This window comes from Bemisia tabaci, chromosome 8 (assembly GCF_918797505.1).
Source record: "Bemisia tabaci chromosome 8, PGI_BMITA_v3".
NCBI lineage: Eukaryota > Metazoa > Arthropoda > Insecta > Hemiptera > Aleyrodidae > Bemisia > Bemisia tabaci.
The window spans coordinates 15,224,077-15,248,073 of NC_092800.1; the positions used below are offsets into that span (position 1 = coordinate 15,224,077).

Here is a 23,997-nt window from a genome sequence, read left to right on the forward strand (position 1 = left end):
TTTAGTTCAATTTTGAAAGTTCATGTTGCTTAACTGTTTACAAGCCCGGTTTTTTCTTCTTATTTTGCTTTGTTTTTTGTTCCTTTCCTTGGTAACAGTTAATTAGAAATATTCGCGTTACCAAGAATATCTTACATTTCTACGAAAAGCTAGGTGCTACAAAATGCAATTGATTGTTTAGTGTTAGTGCTCTTGTTTATGAATGATAAGTTTATTACAAAGGATAAGTTGCGAGGCATCCTGAAAGGATCCTCTTCTAGTATTCTCCTTTGAACTATTTTCCTAATGCCCATTGAAAAGACTGAACCCAGAGAAAAACCAAAAACGCCCTAAATTCTTATCAAAAACTTGTGCTTGCTTCGTTTTTTTTCCAAAAATGTACACCATTGATGTGTGTATCATGTCGCTTCATAAACCTTTTCTCCTATTGTTACTTTGTCTGTAAATAAAACCTCATTTTTATTTCTGCCAAAAAAAAGACAATCCTATCTCGTTTAGTCTAATCTTCCTAAAGCTACATAATCCTTTATTCATTATGATTTGCTATCTTGCCCATTAAATTTATGCTGAAGGGGGGGGGGGTTCTTAATAGTTTGAAGGGTTGATTTAACCTTCATTTATGAATTTTACGACCCAATAAACCTGTAAATGGATACATATCTTGCTATTCTAAGGTCAAGGCTGACTGTATGAGCCTGTAAGGAATAATTTCGGCGGCCATCTTGGATTTTGGACATCCCAAGGGGCCGGGGTGAATTTTGAATTCAAGATTTGGATTCTACGACCAGAAATCTATGGGGTTCGATACGTCACATGATATGAGAAGCTATTATAGAATTTTTGGTTCCAAAATTTCAGCAATTTTGGCCGCCATCTTGTAATTTGAGGCCTTAAATTAATCGCAAAGGATTTTTTAACATCATTTTTCGATTTTACGGCCCAAAAAATGGTATGAAAGATACCTCACATGCCATATAGGAGCACACGTGGTCGTTTGACTTTCAGGAGGGGAAATTTGGCCGCCATCTTGGATTTAAGGGTCTTTAAGAAGTCGGAGTACATTTTTAAGCATATATTTGAAATTTTCGACCAAAAATACATAGGAATCGACATACATGTCGACCATGGGAGTCACTTTCACCCACTTCACCCCCGTGGCGGCCATTTTGGGCGCCATCTTGAATTTAAGGGTGTTCCGGGAAAAATTGAGCCTGGCAGCATCGAAATTCTGTTTCAGGACATCAAGACGAAGAGATCAAGCCATCTCGCCAACTTGTATCATTAACGGTCCCACGGGACTACATGTGCTCCCGGACTATAAGACTACGTAAATGTGCGTATAAAACTCATAAACATCTGTTACTTCAGATGGGCGAAAACGTATGATTTTCCTTCAATTTTGTATGATACCACATACCTACTCCGGAGTTCAAATAGTTGCTCGCTTCAATTCTGCTTGTTAAAAGTGACGAATTGGAAGAATCCAATCTAAATTTCACGAGAACTATGGGATGTAACCATCGGTTTCCCTATATAAGATTTAATGTTTTGAAATTAAAAAAAAAAAAGAAAAAAAAGAGCATTAGCGATGATTTAAAATTTTGCAAGTAAGACTCATGTGTTTCGGTTCCACGATCGGAGTCAAATATTGATGAAATGCGCGCGAAACCCCCGCTTCTCCTCCGATTGAAGCGTTGCACACCGTCTTTATGTTCCATTTTTATTTATTTATTTTATTAATGAAGCCAAGCAACAGCTTCTCTCAAAATTTCCCGAGAATTTGCCTTAATCATTTCAAAACAAGATAAAAGTAACAAAAAGTAACCCCAGGCGACGTGAAGACTAAATCACAACATTTTTTTTACTTTCGAACTTGAGCAGGTAAATTTTTTCAAAAAAAACAAAACAAAACAAAACGAAACGAACGGTTCCGCGGAGCACATTTTTCACCAATCTTGCAAAAAAAAAAAAAACGGAAGGGCACTCGAGCCAATGCGCGAACCAATCGCGAAAATCGCGAACCAATGCCGTAGAATGAAGAGACTACGCCAGTCTCTTTATTCTATGCCGATGCATAGACAGATTTTCCAGATTTTCACATCCCTGAGAGAGTAGCCCGGCAACGGATGCACGAGTCGGAGCTCGCAACAATCATGGCGCGGCGTTTCCAACAGCGCGACGCCGAACTCGTTCCATCTTCCTCGCACTCGTTGGACGCTTAACCCCTTCCATCTTCCTCGCACCCGTTGCGCGTACCAGAAGAACACACGTAAAATTTATCAGCTGTCTTTCAGCGCGAAACGCGGAAATCGCTCCATCTCGCTCGCACTCTCTCTCGCACCCGTTGTCCTTACGGGAAAATCGACCCACGCGGACCGCGATATCCCGCGAACCGGCGGGCGGATCGCGAAATCCTCCCTTATCCGGCGCCTCGGGGTAGAGAGGGATCCCAGTGCGGAATCTCAGGGTCATACGGCCTCCCGTTCACGAGATCCGCTGATACGTGAGTGAGTCAGTCAGTCAGTGAGTGAGTCAATCAACGTGAAGTCTGCTTTATTAGTATAGATTTTATACTAATTTCAATTGGACACTGAAAGTGAGTCCAAAGAGAGATATGGCTGTTCCAAATTAGTGTTCAGAGGTTTAAGCAAGATTCTGAGCGATTAGTCGAAACTTTAAACATCGAGAATTTTAGTAGCTGTCAAAGTTAGGGTGTTCCGTTTTCAGACAACCATCTCAAAACCTTGCTCCCCGGGCTTTTTCCCATTCCTTTTGGTCCCCAAAAGATAATTCTGAAGTTTCAGCGTCATAGCTGAAGTCTACACTTTCCCCCAAAGCGATGCAAATTTTGGAAGCAATTACATTGGTTTAAATGGGGAAAAAATAGGCAAATTCCCGGAAATACGTTTTTCGGTTGTAAAACGCGCCGAAATGATTTCAGACCTGACCATCTCTTGGGAAGTCATCAAGAGGCCTATTTTGAACGAGAAAATTCCACTTTTGACCCAAAGAGGGGGGGGGGGGGGTCAGGGCGCAGTTAGTTTTGAGGCGCTGCGCGCAGCAAAATGATCGCATTTGACAGTTTTTGATCAACCTCAGAACAGGTCCTTTGAAGCTGAGGAGGCTAATGTATCTCATAAATTGTAATAAAATAATGTACAAGAGTTGTTTTCATCCCTTCAGAACTATTTTCGACCATTTACACTGTTGCCAAATTTACTCGAACCTGGAAGGGAATTAGTGTTTATCATCTTCTGTACTTGAGTAAATTTGGCAACAGTGTAAATGGTCGAAAATAGTTCTGAAGGGATGAAAACAACTCTTGTACATTATTTTATTACAATTTATGAGATACATTAGCCTCCTCAGCTTCGGAGGACTTGTTCTGAGGTTGATCAAAAACTGTCAAATGCGATCATTTTGCTGCGCGCAGCGCCTCAAAACTAACTGCGCCCTGACCCCCCCTCCCCCCTCTTTGGGTCAAAAGTGGAATTTTCTCGTTCAAAATAGGCCTCTTGATGACTTCCCAAGAGATGGTCAGGTCTGAAATCATTTCGGCGCGTTTTACAACCGAAAAACGTATTTCCGGGAATTTGCCTATTTTTTCCCCATTTAAACCAATGTAATTGCTTCCAAAATTTGCATCGCTTAGGGGGAAAGTGTAGACTTCAGCTATGACGCTGAAACTTCAGAATTATCTTTTGGGGACCAAAAGGAATGGGAAAAAGCCCGGGGAGCAAGGTTTTGAGATGGTTGTCTGAAAACGGAACACCCTAGTCAAAGTGAATGGTCACTATTCATTAATTATTGGAATAGTCAAATGCTTTACCAATACGAAATAGGGACTCGATTTTGAATGAAAGCGAATAAAAGTAAACCAAGTATTTTTAACCCTTTATCAATTTTTTCAGGTCTCCTGCTCTCAGTTATATGCTCATCGCAGACAGACGCTGCATTTTTTGGTGTTAGTACAAATTTCCTCTTGAAATTCATATGTGGTAAGTTATATATGAATCCTTATGACTCTTTTAATTCCACATGAATATTTATCTGAATTATTCGGCTCGCGGTTTGTAATTAATACAAAATGTCAGATTCGATCGTGAGGAAAATGATAATAATTAATGGAGGGAAACCAGTGGCGTGGCGTGCTTTGCGATCTATCGATATTTCCCTATTTGAAGCTGTGGTAAATAATCGAATATTAAGGTGTTCGCTGCGAACACCCTGTTTATCGATACTTTTCCATAGGTTTAAACGACCGATCAATCGATATATCGCAAAGCACGCCACGCCGCTGAGGGAAACGTACGGACCAAACTCGAACAAATTAACCTAGCAACTCACAATTTTAAGTAGGGAATATTAAGACCAGTTTTAGGTTAATACATCTTATTCTCTCCTGTTACAAGAATTATTTAAACAACGCCATACACATTTGAATGTGTGATTTTCCAATCATCATTAATCCCCTATTTTCAAAAATTCATAGGATGTCAGAAACGAGTAATAAAGATCAACAACACAATCCATTTAACGTAAATACATATTATATTTACACAAAAATGTGAGCGCATTCATTCCAACAGAACCACAAAACTCCTTCAAAAAGAGTCAATGCAATTTGTGTTGCTTTTCTCCAGCATATTATGCTAAGCTATCTTTGAGGAAAAACATATCTCTTTCGGAACTGTCTCAAAAGCGGTTTGTTCTGTTCATCGAAGAATCTCTTTAACTTTTGTAATTCATCTTGGGCTTTGATGTTTGCGCTAGCAGTTGATGTTTTGCGTTGTTGCGTTTCTTATTATTCTTCTTTCTTTTCTCATTTCTATAAATTCACTGGATAAAAAACACATTGGATCTAGAGTCCAGACTCTTAAAAACATCGACAAGAAAAAATACTCTTGATTCAATCAGATTTAAGCTTAAATCAAGAACCAAGCCTCTTAATTTGAGCGGATTTCCTTTTGATTTAAGCTTAAATCTGCTTGAATCAAGAGTCCTTTTTCTTGTCAATGTTTTCAAGAGTCTGGACTCTAGATCCAGTGTGTTTTTTTTTTCCAGTGTTCGTAAAAACGTAAAAAATAAAGCTAAAAATTACGTTTATTTTTTGTGTGACAGGTCTCCTTTGGCCGGTGGAAGGCATGCACGGGTCGTTACGATCGATCAGTATGTTCCTGCCTCTGACCCTCCCGGTGGAGGCTTACCGAGCTTTGTCCATCCGAGGTTGGGGTCTCACCAACAAAGTCGTCCTCGCTGGATTCGCCTCCTCAATAGGATGGACGCTCTTCTTCATTGCTCTAATCATCATAATCTGTAGATATAAGAGGGATGTCTGGGTGGGGAAACAATAAACTGTACAATGTAGTCTGTCTCGAATTATTTTATTGCCCCCCCCCCCCGTTTCCGATAAAGTCAAAGTTGCTGCCGTAACCAAAGAGAGTTCCAAGGTCAAATCTCCGAATAAGAAGCACAAAACAAAAACTTTTGAGCTTAAATGTTTTCTTGGAAAATGTTTGTTTTTACCTTTTCTTCCTGATCTCTCGGTTATTTTCCTTTTTTTGAATGACGATGGTCAGGAAATTTAAAAAAAGGTGAAACAACCATTTTCTAAGAGAACATCATCACGATTCCTGATCAAAGTGGAAAAACTTTCAAAATTTCAGCTTGAAGCCCAACATTAAGCACTGATTTTTCGTTTAAATACAAGATTTTAGGGGAAAATACGTATAAACTGTGCTGAAATTCGCTAACTCGTCATCGAAAAAAATACATCAACCGTGATTTTTTTATTCGTAAATTCAGCACATACGCTGATATTTCGGCCGGGAAAACTTGAACTGGAGACGATATAAAATATCCCAGGGTAAAATCACCAGACTTCATAAGCGTATTCTGTGAGTAAGAAAATAATTGTTTTCCTGTATAATTTCCGCCCTAAATACTCCCAGTTTGAACTACGGCCCCCGATTTTTTAAAAAAAAAAAAAAAAAAAAAAAAAAAAAAAAAAAAAAAAAAAAAAAAAAAAAAAAAAATCATCTCTAAAGTCTGGAGAGCATTATCAACCAAAATCATGAAAATTGATAGCTCTTTTAATCTTTTGGCTCCAATTCTATTCTATTCATTGTCTTAAACAAATTGAAATCTTAAAATAAAAGGGATTGTTGGAATGTTGGGGATCTTAGATTCTTCAGAGGAAGAATTGCGTTCCCCGTTGGACCTCAAAAATCCCTTCTAGTATGAGAATTTAATATTTTTAAGGTCATAAATATTAGCGCTAAGAGCTTTAGGGGACAACCATAATTGATACTAAAATCCTAATCAATTTGTAGCACTAAAATCATCCGCAGGGCCTCAAGAATATCGAAATTTCACATCAACGGGAGATTTAAGGGGGTTTAAAGCTTTCAGATTGCTAATCTTAGTTATGTCACCCCCTAGCCTCATAAAATTTCCCTTTAATTCAAGGTTTCAGTATTATTGAGGCCATGGATTAATTGGACGCATTTATGCCAGGCGGAACCATGCTCATCATGTATAGTTCTTATGTGAGCCCTGTTATGCATATGTTCTAGTGCGTCTCAGGGCTCATGTTCCAATGCACATAGTTCCGTTTGGGAGAAATGCGTCCAATTCAACATTGAAAATCATGGGAAACAACTGTTATTCATTAGTTCTGAACCATAGCAGTTGCAAAAATTTTACCCTTAGATTGGAGAGAGGGCAAAATTTCGACTGGGAGCCCTTTTGATTTGATTAAAAAAAAAAAAAAAAAAAAAATAGGAAACATTTAAAAAATGTTCAAATGGTACTCGCAGTATGATTTAGGTTTGAATGAGAGTAGCCAAAATGTATGAATGATAATGCATGATTCATAAAAAAAACTTCCGTTTGATTATAAAATGTAAGTTTTTGTTTCTTTCATAAATTCCATTATCATTCACAGCACCTGGCTACCACCGCTACCCTCATGCAAACAAAAAAAAGAAAAAAAAAACTGTTCGAGGAAAAATTATTATCTTGAATTATTATCATAACATAAGCTTCTACAGTCTGGCCGTTCAACCCGTACTGGGACACCCTGTTTTTACAGCTTACTTTCCTGTCCCTGCGTTTGAGTCTCCGGCCAAATTTAGGCCTGATTCATGAGGGCACCAATGATCAACCCAACAAAAACCACCTAATTACACCACACCACTCGGTTGCTCAACAACCGCTGACAATCGGAGTGACAACGGTGACATAAACGAGATTCCAGCGCCCGTTCAAATATCCGCGCTACAGTTTTGAGATTTTTGACGCCGTCAGAAAATGTCAAATTCCATGCTCGGAGTGCCGCGTTGCCGCGACTCTATAAAATTCCAAAATCCACTGAAAGAGGACCACCACACTGGGGAGGAACGTCGTATGAACATTTAAGTGTTGCCAAATTTGTACGAATAAAATTTTTATTTTCGAAACAAGCCGAAAATATCCTCTCCTCGTATTTTCAAAATTTTCATGTACGCCAGATTTAACAACGAGAGATATTGTTTTAAAATATTAGAGTAAAAATGGAGATGTTGCATGTGTGAGGAATTTGCGATTTGACTTTTGATTCTTAAGTAAAAGTTCGCGAGAAACACGATGGTGCCACTGGTTTTCTCTGAAATCAACTTCCAAGCTTAAAAAAGCTCTCAAAGTCGAGGCCAAAATGGAAGGGATATCCCATGCTATCCTGAGAGTCCACCTCTACATCTAGAAAACCTCTCCATGCAAAAAAAGAGAGCAAATACATTAGCAGGGTTGCCGTGCTTTCAGTTTTGGAGTCCCCAAATAAAGTGGTAGCCCTGTCAATGTATTTGCTCCCTATCTTTGCATGGAGAGTTTGTTTTGATGTAGAGGTGGACTCTCAGGATAGCGCGGGATATCCCCTCCATTTTGGTCTCAACTTGAGAGCTTTTCTTGAGCTTGGGAGTTGATTTCAGAGGAAACCAGTGGTACCATCATGTTTCTCGCGAACTTTTGCATAAAAATCAACAGTCAAATCGCAAATTCCTCACACATGCAACATCTCCATTGTTTAAGTGATCCGAAAAATTCGTATTTTATAAAAGGAAATTAGGCACTGTTTGAACGTTTTATGGCGTTTTTCCTTCACACCTCGGATTTTCGGGCATTTGTTGGAACGCTTTCTGCGGCGGCTCCTACAGGAGCGATCAACTCAGTCAAAAGGACGTATAGTCATCGTGAATTGAGCTCCGAGACCTATAAGAATACACGTGCGACAAGGCCTCTGGCACGATGGATATAGTTCCTTTTGACTTGAGTGCATTCAATTGACGCGCGAATTTTTATGAGTGAATTATTTCGCCAACTTCTTTCGATGAGCAATTAGGCCGGACAAGTACACTCGAAAACACCTTCCGCGGGGGGCCTGGCCGCTTCATTTTTTTGTGTTATTTTTTAATCTCCCGGCAACCGGATTTTTTCTGTCGTTCTGTGTAAGAACAACGTATCGAAGTAGGGTTTTTCATTGTAGTCACGCTATCACGGCTTAAGGGCCTCACTTTGTTTTGCACGTCGCCCGTGTCGATATCTCTAAATCCCTCTGTGTTTAAGTTTGTGTCTGTGTGACAACTTCGCTCTGTGGGAAAATGTCTCCAAAGTTTGGGGAATCCCGGAATGTCGATCATCTGTCTCTCCACTTCCATAGTTGTTATTAATTTTGCCTAAAGGGCGTTCTCGATGCGCCGTCATCCGGATTTAACCAGAATTTGTCGTTCCCCTGACAACGGAACGCAATTCTATTTCAAGGTTGCAAAATGGACTCAAAAATTGAATTTCGTACAAGGTATTGTCAGCCCCGGCTAAAACATCACAAGCACCATGCGATGTTTCAAAATTTCCGCCGCCATTTAACTTTCCTACAAAAATATTGTTGATTGAATCTATTTGAAAATTATTTCAATGAATTTTATCGGCAGCACAAAGAAAATTCAGTGAAACTTTCGAACAGCTTCGTTGAAAAATTTCTCTGTACAAAAATAAAACAGCGGCGGAAATTGTGAAACGGTCGGAAGGTGACGATATGACTGTGCAATTTCGCCGTATAAACGCCGTATGAACATTCGAGGGACGCCAAATTCCCTTCAATAAAATGTTTATTTTTTAGGAAAGTCATGAATATTTTTCCCTGAAATTTTCAGGAACTTCAAGTCGAATTGCGAACAAAATTATCTGAAAAATTGGTGGAGATGTATTCATAGGTATATAAGGAAATTGTTTTTTTTATCAAGATAAATTTTATAACCGCTTGAAGATTTATACGGTGTTACGACTTTTAGCGGCTCTGGTGCTTGCACTAGAGCTGCTATTCCGGACGGTCCCAGCTGGGGAGTATCAATGCAGCATGTTACATTGTAGAGACCGCGCGTTGGTTGATGGGAATCGGCGCCATTTTCGGCTATGTTCCTTGTCATGACTTTATTTTATTGCATACTGTTTTATTGTTAGTCAATGCTATGTTGTGTATTGTATTTTTGGAATCATGGTGATACAGTCAACAATTCAAAACTTGTTTGTGCTTTTATCTCGTGATGGAAAAAATGTACTTTACGTTCAAAATTTGAAAATTTGAATTTTAAAGTTTTCGCGGTTAAGGAAGCTTTAACCACTGGGTTGGAGCTTCCCAGTCATTTACTCGATATCAGCTGATAGCAAACAAAGGTTACCAGGGAAACCGTAAACGTCTAACAACTATCGTGGCCATTGGGGCGATTATTGAAATGATATCGACTTTATGTCGCCGCTTACGACAGGACATAGCCCTATCTTAACTGTGTAATATATCGCAATTCGATATTGTTTTGATTTTTAAAAGGAGCAATTCATTCATACAGTTCCGATTAGTTTTGGCGAACGGGCCCTTAACCTACGGCACTCGGCTCATGGGAATTTTTTAACTCTAAATTTTTTAACCTAACTCTTCCATTCCGGGAACATATTTATTGAAAACGGTGACTTTTTCAACAGTCCTATTTTTATCTACAACATCTAAGTGGCCCTTCATAATAATTTAATTTTGGCCCCTGGCCAGAAAAAGGTTCGGAAATTGCAGTGATTTTGCCGAAAATGCTGAAGTAAGTAAATTTGGGCATTTTTTTTCCTTCTTCAAACTCTGTGGAGAAGCACTTCTCCTCCAGTACATCTATTTTTTTACTTATCTCTCGCAAGGTACATTTACAGAAGGTGTGTTCCAGTATTAACAGTTCAGATTCGTTGTTTTTTTATTATAACGCTTATTTCGGAAAGCAATTATTACATTGTTCAATTCTACTGACTTTCAACACTCGATTATACTCCCGGCAAATTCTGCAGCAGCGTTTCAAATGTTGACTCTAATGCTTCCAACAGCCATCCGATGTCTAAGGGTTTATTCCTAGATTTAGGGATTTTCCGGAATTTCCAGGGATTTAGGGATTTTTCAGGAAATCTAGGGATTTTTTTTTGATGAGGTAAAGTTACCAAAAATCAACTTTTTAACCTCAATTCTAGCTTCGACAATCGAAAACATTTTTTCATCTATATTTTGTAGGCCTTTTTGGCAACACTATTTTCCCCGCAAATAAGCCGGAAATTAAAACGATTGCGTCCTTCGATGTACTTGACATTCAACTGCATTCAACCTGTTAATAATAAGAAATCAACTAATATTCTTTCATTTTATTGGTCTGGATTAGCACTGCTTTCAGAGAGCGCCAAAATTCAAACGAGCCAATCGGATTTCAATATTGCAAATCGCTACATCGAATGACATCATGATTCTTCATAAAACAATGGCGCTTTTTGCAAAATCTAGGGATTTTTTAAGTATATTTGAGCAAATCTGGGGATTTAGGGATTTTTAGCGAAATCTAGGCATTTTTTTTCTTCCCCGCTAGGGATTCAATATCGGAAGACTGGCTTCCAGTATCGTAGCGTTGATCGTCGCTGATGTCGAAATGGAACCTAATGCCGGACTTACTGTAACACCTCCATTCCTCAATTCCGGTGAGGAATACGTCTCTACCCTTAACTCAATATAAATATACAAATTGATAAGTGAGTGCTTTAGTCTCCTGAAAACAGAATTGCGAAACTTAAAATTGGAGAAAAATGATGAGTAAATGAAAAAATGGAACCAATTGATGGGATATGTCGCATGCCATTCTGACACAAAATATGGCGTCTATCGAATCACCTTAACTAAATAAAATAACCAAATTTTCAACTCTCAAACTATCAACTATCAACTATCAAAATTCAAACTATCAAAATTTCCAACAATGACAAAAATGATTGTAATATACCTATAATGTAATGAAATATACACGCTCTAATCATTTAATTTGTATTACCTTTATGTTATGTACCTACATATTATACTATTTTTATAATAAATTTTGCCAACATGCTTTTCAATTCAGTCTACAACATTTCATTCCGACGTGGCAATAATGATTTATAATGCCCCTAAACATTAAAATGAATTACAATAGTAATGCCGCATTATAATGTCGTATTATACATCGCAACGATTCATGTCCTACTGATTATTGATTATTGTAAGATGAATTCTGTTTTCTCTGATTGTATGTTTCATACGTGCGAAGCAAGTACGGGTCACTAGAAACGTGGTTCGTACGGGTGGCTGATGAAATTGATCTTCGAATACCTTTTGATGAGCTAGGGAAATGGAACCATCTGCATCTCATGGACAATAAATAGTTGCCGTAATTAAGGTCATCCCGTGATTAAGGTGCCGTGATTTAAGTCATAAATTCTTCATCTAATTCTTGATTCATCTCCAAAATGTCTGCTAAAGCTTTCATGCGCTTCTCCTTGTATGCATGAATGAGCAAATTGGGTATCGAACAAGCGGACACTTTTTGAAAATTTAGATGATTCTGGACAATATCGTACAGAAGTCCACGAGCTGCAGATAGAACCATTACCTCTAGCTCATCAAAAGTTATTCGAAGATCATTCAACAACCTCTTTGACAAGTTGCAAAAACTTTTCGTTAACAATAGTGTCACACGGTACTAGGAATATTTACTATTTAACGAACCTTATATTTCCCTGACTCAGTCCTAAATTATAGAAGTATGCGTTACTTTTCCAGCAATCCAAAAAAACAATTATACAAAAAACCAATACCTACACTTTCAGATATAAAAATGCAAATTTTTTGCAGCCTCGCTAAACGACTTATCAACCAGAGATTTTTTAGGAAGCGGACCTCCAAAGAGCTTTCAAAATTAAAAGTATACAACAAGTGATAATGCCATGTATTCGCCATATCAAAGCCCAATACACATTTATACACCGGCTACGTAAATCTGCTAAGTTACAAAACATGAATCGACAGTTGTCGGATTGTACATCAATGACAAAATGTGTCTAGGCCCTCATTCTTGACTACAACTACTGCCCCCAGAGCCGCTCTCCGACGCCAATGCGTTGGAGCTTCCTGCTTGTTTTCCTTGATACGGCAGAATTGCTATCCAAAATTTTGCTGATTTATGCCTGTAGTTTCAACCAATTATCGAGACCTTTCCGTTCAGATACTATAAGTACTATAAGTTTCGGTACTATAATGTATTCAGTAGTGGAAAACTTTGTCTTTAGAGAGGATTTTTTCGCAAATAGTGGAGATCGGGGAGGGAAGGAGAACTCCAAACTCAACGAATCGATCTTTAACATGCATCTTTATCCGAAAATAGTACAAAATCAATACTAACAATTTAAACAGCGGATAGCAAGGCTAATTTACACATAAACAAGTTGGTTTTTGCAATCGCTAGCGATAGCAATATTCGTCATGGGAACTTTTGCTTCTGGGATATGAAAATGTTAAGGTACAGTTCGTTTGTAGTATCTTCAGAATTGAAGGGGCTATGTAATTTTGTGTCGACATCTCTTTTTTAACATTTTTAATTTTTTTTCTTTGCATACAAGAAAGCTGTTATTTACCAATTATTTATTTTCGTTGGATTATGTATGGTTTTTGGAAGTTAACGCATTTAACTTTCAGTTTCGTTTTTTCGGCGTAAAGTATGATATTTTTACTCTACGCATATGCCCAAATACGCATCATAAGTGACCTATGTGCTTCCTAAGTTGCCATTTTTTTCATTCAAATAGATGTAACTGAAATGTTAGATGTGTACTACCTATACTACTTTCATGTCATTGCTTTATTTATTTATTTACTTTTTGCGTAGGTATAAATTGTTATTTTTTGCTGAATTTTGGAGAAAATATTGCTTTAAGAACGTGGAATGTAAATTAATTTTATTGAAAAAAGAAAATACCATCATTAATTTGGGCGAACAGAGAAAATATACATCAATATTTGGGTCAACATCTCCCTGATTATATGAAGGATGAAGATATTAGTATTTCTGTATCAAAAAACTTAGCTTTTGTCTTCAGAGATACAATGATTCTAGTCCCAGTCAATTTGTTTTATTGAAAAAACAAAAAAACAAAAAATAAATAAAAAAAAAACAACTGAAATGTTAGACATACTATTTTCATGTCTTTCTATTTGTATCAATAGGTACTTTTTGCTTAACTTACAAACGTTGAATGCAAATTAACTTTATTGAAAAAAGAAAATAACGTCATTAATGTGGGGGAACATGTGGCTGATTATATGAAGGAGGTATATTCCAGTATTTATGTTTAACATATTAATTCACGAGAAAATGTTTGTACATTTATCATCTACTATTAATTATTTTTTGATGATTAGTCTAAAACATTCAATACAACCATTAAAAAGTAACACCCATCGTCGGGTATCGAACTCCCGATTGCCTATTGCCCGCTCCTTTTCATAAAAATGAGACGCCTAAGTCAACCAGGCTATCACGGCTCCGCGGCTGGTGGTGTAAAAATAGCATACAAAAGACTCTGACGGTGGGCGGGGCTTATCACAAGAGTTGTTTTCGACGCTTTGTAGCTCCCGAGATATGAAAGAAATGAGCTAAGCGCCTTTCTCTGTGAGACATTGTTGCTATCATGTGTCTTAAGGTTCATCTCACCATGCATTTGCTATCGCGGCAGTAAGCTGAGGCAATATTTCTGTATTCATGGATTAAATCCATCAATCAAGTTCTGATTTTGGCTCATATATCCGTAACGGGTCCTCAAGAACAATTTTCCGCCTTGTACGATGGTTATTATTTCTTTAAACTATGTTTAAAATTTGAGGTGGGATAATGGCGGCTTCTCAAGAGCAACGAGGTAGGCGATCTTTTGCACCAACGAACAGAAAACTGATGGCGAAAAATAGCCAATGAAAACCTCCCAAAAAAAAGAATTTGCCTAAAAACGGAACTTCGTGGTTCTGCGCAGATTTACCAGTCAGACACGACATTTCAAGGTGGAAAAAAACTCGCTGAAAGCGAATTTTAGAAATCAACACAACTTGACGTAGAGACATGATTGGCTAAAAAATACAACGGTTTTTGATACATCGGAAAATCAACCAAAAATCGGAGACTGGGCGAAACGCTCAAGGTCGCAGAGGTATAGGGAATCCCATAGCGAAAGCAACGGAACGATTCTAATATCATGGGGAACTCCGTTCCCATGACAATACCACCAAATCGTCTCGGCTGAAACCTCAGCCGAATCAAGCCTTCCTCAGTTGGATAATGACAGTAAAATATTTTAAAAATCTAAAAAAACTTAGTACTTAGCTGTACCTCTCAAAGCGAGAAAAATGTTGTTAAAAATATATTGTACACTGGAAAAAAAAAAAAAAAAAAAAAAAAAAAAAAAAAAAAAAAAAAAAAAACCACATTGGATCTAGAGTCCAGACTCTTGAAAACATTGACAAGAAAATGGACTTTGGATTCAATCAGATTTCAGCTTAAATCAAAAGGAAATCCGCTCAAATTAAGAGGCTGGGTTCTTCACTTAAGCTTAAATCAGATTGAATCAAGAATATTTTTTCTTGTCGATGTTTTTAGGAGTCTGGACTCTAGATCCAGTGTGTTTTTTTTTTTCGGGTGTAGGTATAAATTCAAACTAACTATCGGGTCTTTTCCAGAATGATGAAATGAATATATGATGTGATGCAACTCTGTTATGGTCTCGGTGAGGAGCTGGTCAGCGGCGAGGCGTGAATGATCGATTATCGATATTTCCCCATATGAAACTATGCCAAAGAATCGATTATTATGAAAGTCGTTGCGAACACCCTGTCTGTCGATCCTTTCTCATAGGTTTAAATGGCAGATCAATCGATAAATCGCAAAGCATGCCACGCCACTGGAGCTGGTAGGGGGCAAAACGGGAGAGCAGAGCCTTGCCACGTCAGATCAACTCCTCACAGTCGATTTGCAGCGGGTTGGCTCTCGCTGCCGTCCTAAGGAAGAACGCCGTATGAACATTCGAGAGTTGCCAAATTTCCTTCGATAAAATGTTTATTTATTAGAAAAATTATGAATATTTTTCCTTTAAATTTTCAGATGTTTTAGATCTAATTACAAACAAAATTATGTGAGAAATTGGTAGACAAACACTCAAAACTTTTCCTGAAAATTAGTGATTTGCCAGGGGAAATTTGGCAACGCCTGAAGGCTCATACGGCGTTTTTCCTTAGCAAGGCAGCTCGGGGCAGGAATGCAATCTAGTAGTGTGCCGTATGAAAGGAAACGAGAGCACGAAGCAAAAACAGCGTATCATCGTAGTATCTTTCCTGGAGTTACGCTGTTTTCGGTATCCTCCGGCTGCTGAAGATGTTACGCTATGCCGAGTTATCAGGAACGACAGGTCGGGCCAAGGACAGTGCTATCGGTGACCGAACACCGACCGCCGAGAACTCACCCACAGCGTCGTCGCCCTCGCGTAAGGGCGCCGCTCCGTTCCCGCGTGAGCCCTGGGGAGCTAGGGGTTATACCGGGAATAGGGCTCATCTCAAAGTGCACTTACGCCCTTACGCTGGGGGAGTCACGGCAGGAGTCATCTCCGTTCGAGCCGTCGAACGTGCAGCCAAGAAGAATGGCTCATTAGTTTTTGCCGTGGTCACAGGCTGCGGCTGCGGGCTGATTATTGAAATGTTTTTGAAATTATGTTTTGATGAAATTATGTTTTTGAAATTGAGACACAAAGCGATCGACAAAGGAGATACATTGGAAATCAACTGATCCACGCAGATTCAGTTTCCAATTTTTTTGGCAAAATGATAGACAAAGAAGAGGAAATGAGCTGCTCCACACAGATTCAGCCTTCAATTTTTTTTGAAATTGATAGACAAAGCGATAGACAAAGAAGATACATTTGAAATCAACTGATTCACGCAGATTCAGTTTCCAATTTTTTTGGCAAATCGACCCATGTTGATCAATGTAATGCGGTGTTATCTGGAGACTTGAACGCAGGAGTAAGAAAGTAAGTGACAATTTCAAAATGCAAGCTGTTACTCGGGACTGAGCTTGATCACTTTATTCCGATACTTTTCGGTAAACTTTGAGTATTTACACCCATAATGTCGTTTCATTAGAGAAGAATGACATATCTTTACTTCGTGACAACCATCGAAGAGCCGAGAAGTTTTCTGTGATTTTTGATGAGGAATCTCAGACGTTTGCATCAAGACACACAAAAAGGAAGGGGTATTTTGGGACCACTCGTAGGCTAATTATTGGAATCCATAGACAAAGCGATAGAAAAGGAAGAAAGCAGAGAACTAAAGTACAAACTTCAAACTCAAAGTTCAAACATCTGACAAAAAATACTTTGTTCCCCTCTTTTAATTAAAAAAGGCAAGATTCCACAACTTGTCGATCGAAGTACATGCCCTCACCTCCACGATCATGTTTCTGTCTCAAGTCCACATTCCTGGAAAAAACAGACCGAAAATCGCCATCAACCCGGAGCCAAAAGTAAAAGACGGGAGGGGAAGGGGTGAGAGAGAGAAGGAAAAAACTTACAGAAACTTGGAGCACAATAGGAATATTTACTCCCCGCTAATGGGCAGTATAATTATTATTGGTTCTCTCGTTTCAATTAGCTTTCCGAGCTACACCCCGGGGGGGGGGGGGGGGGGGGGGCTTTATCCAAGCTGTGACAGCGGCCGGGGCGGCGCGTCTCGACGCAGGCGCGTGAGAACCTATTTTTGATTTCGGTGAGTCAGCGTCAGCGGCCTGAGCGGGCTCCGCCAATATTTGACGCAAAGTCTGTCATTACTACGGTCGAGGTGATGGGCCCGATTGTCTTCCGATCGCCACTCTGCCTCTCCACGCCCCCGGTCCACCGGGATCTCACGGAACATCGAGGCGTCACTGCCAGATCATTTTCAACGATATGAACCAAAGACATAAAGACGGAGGGCTAAAAGCAAAAAATGAAGCTTCTTTTCAACCACCTCTACGATTGGCTAGAGGATTGGCGGCGAAAGCGGGACAAGTTTGAAATTCAAATGTAGGGCGGGAACTAAATAAAATTGCGGAAACAAAGTATTTTAGGTTGATTTTTGCCCAAATTCAGGTACAAACTCATATTTTTTTAACTCTAGGTTAGTTTCCGTCCGTCGTCGACCGATTAATTTCATTTGGGAGTAACGTTGATCTAGAACTGTAACGGCCTGTTTGAACCTGCAGAACCACCATGAGCAGAAGAAAAACTAACTTTATCTGAGATTACTGCCTGTTACCGAGCAAAAGTAGGTGTATTATGTTAGGACGCAGACCGAACTTTCTTAGTATATTCGTTTTAGGAATTTAAAATACGTTTCGAAGAAGAAATGTGGAAAAATCAAGAGGACAAGTTCAAATCAAATTTCCGTTTGCCGCCATGGATTCCCGCGCTCATTTACACACTCACACAAGCGCGCAGCGCCGAACCTAACTTCACTTTTTCCCCGTGCTTTTAGATACGAGCGCTCCGTCTTTATGTCTTTGATATGAACCGATGAAGAGGAGGCATAGCAGACACTGCCGTGATAGCGAAGAGCGCAGTACTCTGCCGTGCTAAGGAAGAACGCCGTATGAACATTCGAGAGTTGCCACTTTCCCTTCGATAAAATGTTTATTTTTGAGGAAATTTATGAACATTTTTCCTTGAAATTTTCACGAACTTTAGGTGAAATTGCGTACAAAATTATCTGAAAAATCTGGGGGGAAATATACATAATTTCACCAGGAAATTCGTGTTTTATCAGGGGAAATTTGGCAACGCCTGATGATTCATACGGCGTTTTTTCCTTAGCACGGCAGTACTGCCATACTAAGGAAGAACGCCGTATGAACCTCCAGGCGTTGGAAAATTCCTTAGATAAAATACGAATTTCCTGGTAAATTTATAAATATTTTTCCTCAAATATTTCAGATAATTTTGCTCGAAATTCCACTAAAAAGTCCTGACAATTTCAAGGGAAAATATTCGAAACTTTCCTCCAAAATGAACATCATATAGAGGGAAATTAGGCAACGCTCGAATTTTCATACGGCGTTCCTCCTTAGCAGGACAAAGTAAGCGTCAAATTTTCAAAATTAAGTTTCCTCAATCTCTTTTAGATGAAATCACTGAAATAGCTAAAACAGTGAAGTTAATCTTTATTGTATCAAAACGAGACATATGAAAAAGTCGTAAGTGTGCAAAAAATGACGTAGTTTCAGGCAAGACAGCAGTATGTATGCAGAAGATAGCACTTACGGCTATTTTACCTAACACTAGCCTGACATAAAAATGAAAAATGCCCTTTTCATGTAATTGAAATAAAATCGGTCGTTTTTTAATCATCAGAACGATTTCTAGGAGTCTCTCGGGTGATTAGTGGCAATTTGACAAAGAGCAGAGGCTTCTTCCAATAAAATTTTCCGGTCAGAAGCTTCTGGGCCCGTTTCTTCAAAACTTCATTTTTGCACTTACTGCAGCTCTCTTCACTATCACGGCATTAATATGACGTGAGAAAACCATAAAGCTTGGAGGCGGCAACAGGGAAGTAAGAGCCCAACTCTGGCGTGCTAAGGAAGAACGCCGTATGAGCCTTAAGACGTTGCCAAGTTTCCTCCGATAAAACCCGAATTCACCGGGAAAATTGCGAGTATTATTTTTCGAAATTTTCAGACAATTTTGTACGCTCACTGGAAAAAAAACACATTGGATCTAGAGTCCAGACTCTTGAAAACTTGACAAGAAAAAGACTCTAGATTCAAGCAGATTTCAGCTTAAATCAAAAGGAAATCCACTCAAATTAAGAGACTTGGTTCTTGATTTAAGCTTAAATCTGATTGAATCAAGAGTATTTTTTATTGTCAATGTTTTCAAGAATCTGGACTCTAGATCCGATGTGCTTTTTTTCCAGTGCGAGTTAATCTAAAATATCTGAAAATTTCAAGGAAAAATATGCATGAATGTTGTCGAGAAAACATGTTTTATCAAGGGACATTTGGCAACTTTCGAATGTTCATACGGCGTTCTTCCTTAGCACGGCAGAACTGGTGGCTATTAGCCGAGGCTGGCGGGGCCCGCGCTGATTGGCCCGTCTAATTCAGACGTCACCCGTCACCCGTCACTCGTCACCTTCCCTCGGTAGCCAAGACGCTTTGGCCCCAGCCCTGGTTTCGGAGTCCAGAGTCGATGTTTAGTGCTTTCAATTGGCTCCCAGACTATCACTCAATCGATTTGATCGGCTTCGGATCCCGGGATCGTCTCAGTGTTTGTTCAGTCCTTATCTTTGAAATCAAACTGTTTTCATTAAGCTCATTCGCCCTCTCCGTGTGGATCACCTTCTCGAGGTTGCCGCGATTGAAAATTAATCAAGAGAATCGAGAAAACATGCACTGGAAAAAAAAAAAAAACACAATGGATCTAGAGTCCAGACTCTTAAAAACATCGACAAGAAAAAATACTCTTGATTCAATCGGATTTAAGCTTAAATCAAGAACCAAGCCTCTTAATTTGAGCGGATCTCATTTTGATTTAAGCAAAAATCTGAATAAATCAAGAGTATTTTTTCTTGTCAATGTTTTCAAGAGTCTGGACTCTAGATCCAATGTGATTTTTTTTCCAGTGTGCATCTTGGGATGGAGATGGTGACTCAATACATCAATAAAATTGCTATTGACTGGTTATTGTTTAGCAGAAAGGAACCCAGCCACAAGTTCAACTGGGCACTTACATTTTTTATAAGAGAACGTTTGTGCGGATTTTTCTAAAACTGTTAAGTCATTTGCTTCGTATTGTGCAGAAAATTCACTGAAATTTGCGCGAACATCCGCACGACCGTTCCCATGTAAAACATTAACTTGCCCAATAAAATTTGACCATAGCTGTTTTCATTCCTGCTTAACACGGTCCAACTTAGAGCGGCGTCTCCACAACCATCCTAACAGTGAGGCATTACAGATACTTGACAATGGGTCAGTTGCGCTGGTCACAGAATCGTGTTTTAACGCTTGATTCTTTTAGATTAGCAAAAAATATGAAGATTCGTTCAAGCAGCAACTATTTACGCTCAATATTAACCGAGATATCACACTTTAAAAAGTCGGGTTTTTGACGTCATCCATCGGGGTAGTGACACCCTTGCTTTGGTTTCTTCCACCTTGCTTTCATCCGAGTTTGACGTTGAACCATTGCAAATGTGCGCAGATTTGCATAATTGAAATTTAAGCTTGTGCACGGCCAAATTTTCCGTAAAAATAGCTTTCAGATGCATCTTAAAGAGGTCATCCAACATATAAACGTCCAATAAAGACAAGGAAAACCGCTTGCCGTTGATGATGACGCCTTGATACAACTATTCGTGCTCAGGGGATGCCCCGGTTGCAGATGCAATCAATTGAAGGCGTTTTAGTTATCCTTCTCGCGCAGGCATTTGTCGGGTTACAAGTTACAACAGGCAAGATGTAAAACGAATATGAAAGAATGTATAACTCAACAATTTCGGTGGGTTGACACATTCTTCTTCTGACTTTTTCTTGCAACTTTCCCTAATTCCAAATAACATTAACCATCAATGAACCATCGTATGGTCCTTTCAAATGATCTTTCAGGCAGTGAGCAATGAACATCTTAAATTTAAGGAAGCAAAGGAAACGTCATGAAAGAAGGCGGACAAATCCAAGAATGAATGAAACAAAGGATTAGTCATAATTGTTTTAAGGAATTTCGACTGGTTCAAAAGTAATTATTTTCAAAACAACATGATTTTTTTTTGCGGAGAATATTTCAAGCAGTACATTCCTCTTGATTCAAAAATATAGTTTTTTCAGTGTCTGATCATTCAGCCTTTCTTTGTAATATCGTTCTTTTCCCTTCGATCTTAAGAACACTGGAAAAAAAGCATTGGATCTGGAGTCCAGACTCTTAAAAACATTGACAAGAAAAAATACTCTTGATTCAATCAGATTTCAGCTTAAATCAAGAACCAAGCCACTTAATTTGAGCGGATTTCCTTTTGATTTAAGCTTAAATCTGATTGAATCAAGAGTCTTTTTTCTTGTCAATGTTTTCAAGAGTCTGGACTCTAGATCCAATGTGTTTTTTTTCCAGTGAATGCAGCAATAATCGAGACTTCTCCATGTCTTATACCGGCAGTGTTTCATTAAAACTTCTCGAATCCATCTTCAGGTTATGTTTATTTGGCAACAGTGACTTGCGTAAATGTTTGGGTTCCATTAGCTGAGTTCACAGACCCACTACTCAGTAGTGAGTGACGTGTTCAGAAGATCATATAACCTCACCTCCTTCGTCCCGGTCACTAAATCATGATGTTTGAATTCGTCAATCTCCTGATGGCAGGACGCAACTTTTCTTCACACGAATCTCAGTAAGTGAGGATGTGCAGGAACAACAGGGCTCACTTGAAAGTAGAGATATGCTCTTTTGTAAACAGAGCAACCGTTTCACGAAACGATCAAGAACGGAAGTTCCTGGCTTTCGTTAACCTTTATTTTAACCTCTTTTATCTTCTCGTTAACTTTTTTCTTGCCTTTTTCTACCTTAAAACTATAGAAATATAATTTTTGCACTTGCTCATTAATAACGAGTGGTGCTAAATAACCACTTTTACCTACTGTAGACGTTGCAGAATTGGACTAAAATTTGCAACAAGACACTATACCATTCCTAGCTCACCTGCAAAAGCTATTCACATCGGAAAACTGATATAACGGATAAAATGGTAGATACAAAAAAATCATAAGAAATCTAAGATAAGATAATGACTTAATCTATCAAATTTTCTATCACAGAATAAAATTATTATTAAAATTGAAATTGATAAAAATAAAGCTACCACTCCCCCAAGTTTGTGGGGAATTGAGCGTAAAATCACGTATTCGGGAACGGGTAATATCAGTCGGATTGAATATGGATAGTAGAGTAACAAGTGAATTTGCTGTAATTAAATTCTCAGAGTCAACTAAAATCAAAGGAAAAAACTTGAAATAAATTCAAATTTTTTTTTAAAAATTTTGAGCACCCTGTATATGGACGTATTTCTGTGAAACAAACCTATGTGGAGGTGAGAAATATGGGGTGTGCTCTAGAAAGCTGCATAAGAAGCAATGTAAAAGTGGGCGTGATTCCTTTTGAAGAATTGGAAAAGCGGGATTTTACATTCTATCAAACAGACCTATGTGCCAACTGAATGCGGAACTCATGAGCCGCGGGCATGGCAAGAGAGCGTTGTGGACAGGGTTCATGAGTTAAAGACACGTATCCGCGGCTCGGAGTCTCCATCGTCGCCGCTGACGTCACTGGCGCTTTATTATTCTCATTCACTCTTACGGCCAGAGAACTAACGAGCACACCCCATATTTCTCACCTCCACATAGGTCTGTTTGGTAGAAATACGTCCATATAATATTATTGGCAACACGGTGGATAATAACATCGTTTTTCAGGCGAGCAAGTCAATCAACTTGGAGTGGTCGGAGTATCTAAGGACCTTCTTTTGAGACACTTCTTTTAACGAAGAGGAGTTTACGCCATCGGAGCATCTTAGTATCACCCGAAGTAGGTGTCGTTTGTTTGCAGACAGATAGCTGCTGGTCCATTGATGGTTTTCCGATGCCTTCATTGTCTGCGCTTGACCCGTTTGATCATTCACAACAGGATCGTTCCTGCTCAAGATCAAGTGGTGTAAAGTCTACCACTCACTCTGCTTTCATTCAAGAAGCACCCTCGCGTACGCCTACTGCATCTCTTAATGCACATTATTTTTCCCTATTCAACAGCAAACTGCGATTCCGAGGGGACTCTCTGCGTGCATTATCCCATTCTCTACGCGCGAACGGCGGAAGGGCACTATTTTAATAATATCAAGATTTAATCAGCTTGATGTGTTGTTGGAGACAGGGTATTCGGCTAATGTTTTCGCAACAAATTATTCAGCTTGTGTGCTCTCTAGGGGTCCAATCACACTGAAAAAAAATTCTCGGCGTTTTTACCAAGGCCCGTTGGTACCTTTACCATCTCACTTTTTTACTAATTATTGGTAATTTTACCAAGACAGGCTGGTAAGCTTAGATAAAAACCGGTATTTTTACTGTTTTTTCCAGGTAAGAATACCACTTTTATTGGTAATCAATTCCCGGTAATTTTGCCATTGTATCTCGGTAATTCCACCACAGTCGGTACAAAAATTACCAATTCCATAAATGGTAATTTTACCAAGAAAAAACTGGGATCAAATAGAACCCAGAATCCTTGGTAATTTTACCCTATTCTTAGTAAATACACCGAGATTTTTTTTTCAGTGTAACCATGGCTCATATAGAAATGCACTTACTGCTCTCCTCGCTATCACGGCAGAATGAAGAGTGATCGGGAACCATGTATGTGAGGGGTCGGACTCCTGTGGTGTAGTGGTTGTAGTAGTGTGTAGTGGATAAGCCCGCTGTATTCAGAATTAGAAAATGGGACCCCGGTTTTTTTACATAAGAGTAGACCAGAGAGCTTAGGAAGGGGGGCAAAATTTTAGACTCCCGCCAATGAAAAATGGCGGGA

General features: G+C 38.9%; 1 protein-coding gene across 2 annotated transcripts in view; it reads left to right on the top strand.

Moving 5' to 3' along the window:
- Nucleotides 1-5,367, top strand: part of LOC109037248 (ABC transporter G family member 23) — an 80,235-nt gene extending 74,868 nt beyond the window's left edge. For both annotated transcript variants that reach the window (XM_072303825.1, XM_072303826.1), the window contains exons 15-16: nucleotides 3,912-3,998; nucleotides 5,122-5,367. In XM_072303825.1, coding sequence (XP_072159926.1) covers nucleotides 3,912-3,998; nucleotides 5,122-5,354 — 320 coding nt within the window. In that variant the 3' untranslated portion in view covers nucleotides 5,355-5,367. The remainder of the gene's footprint in view (nucleotides 1-3,911; nucleotides 3,999-5,121) is intronic.
- Nucleotides 5,368-23,997: the final 18,630 nt, after the last annotated feature.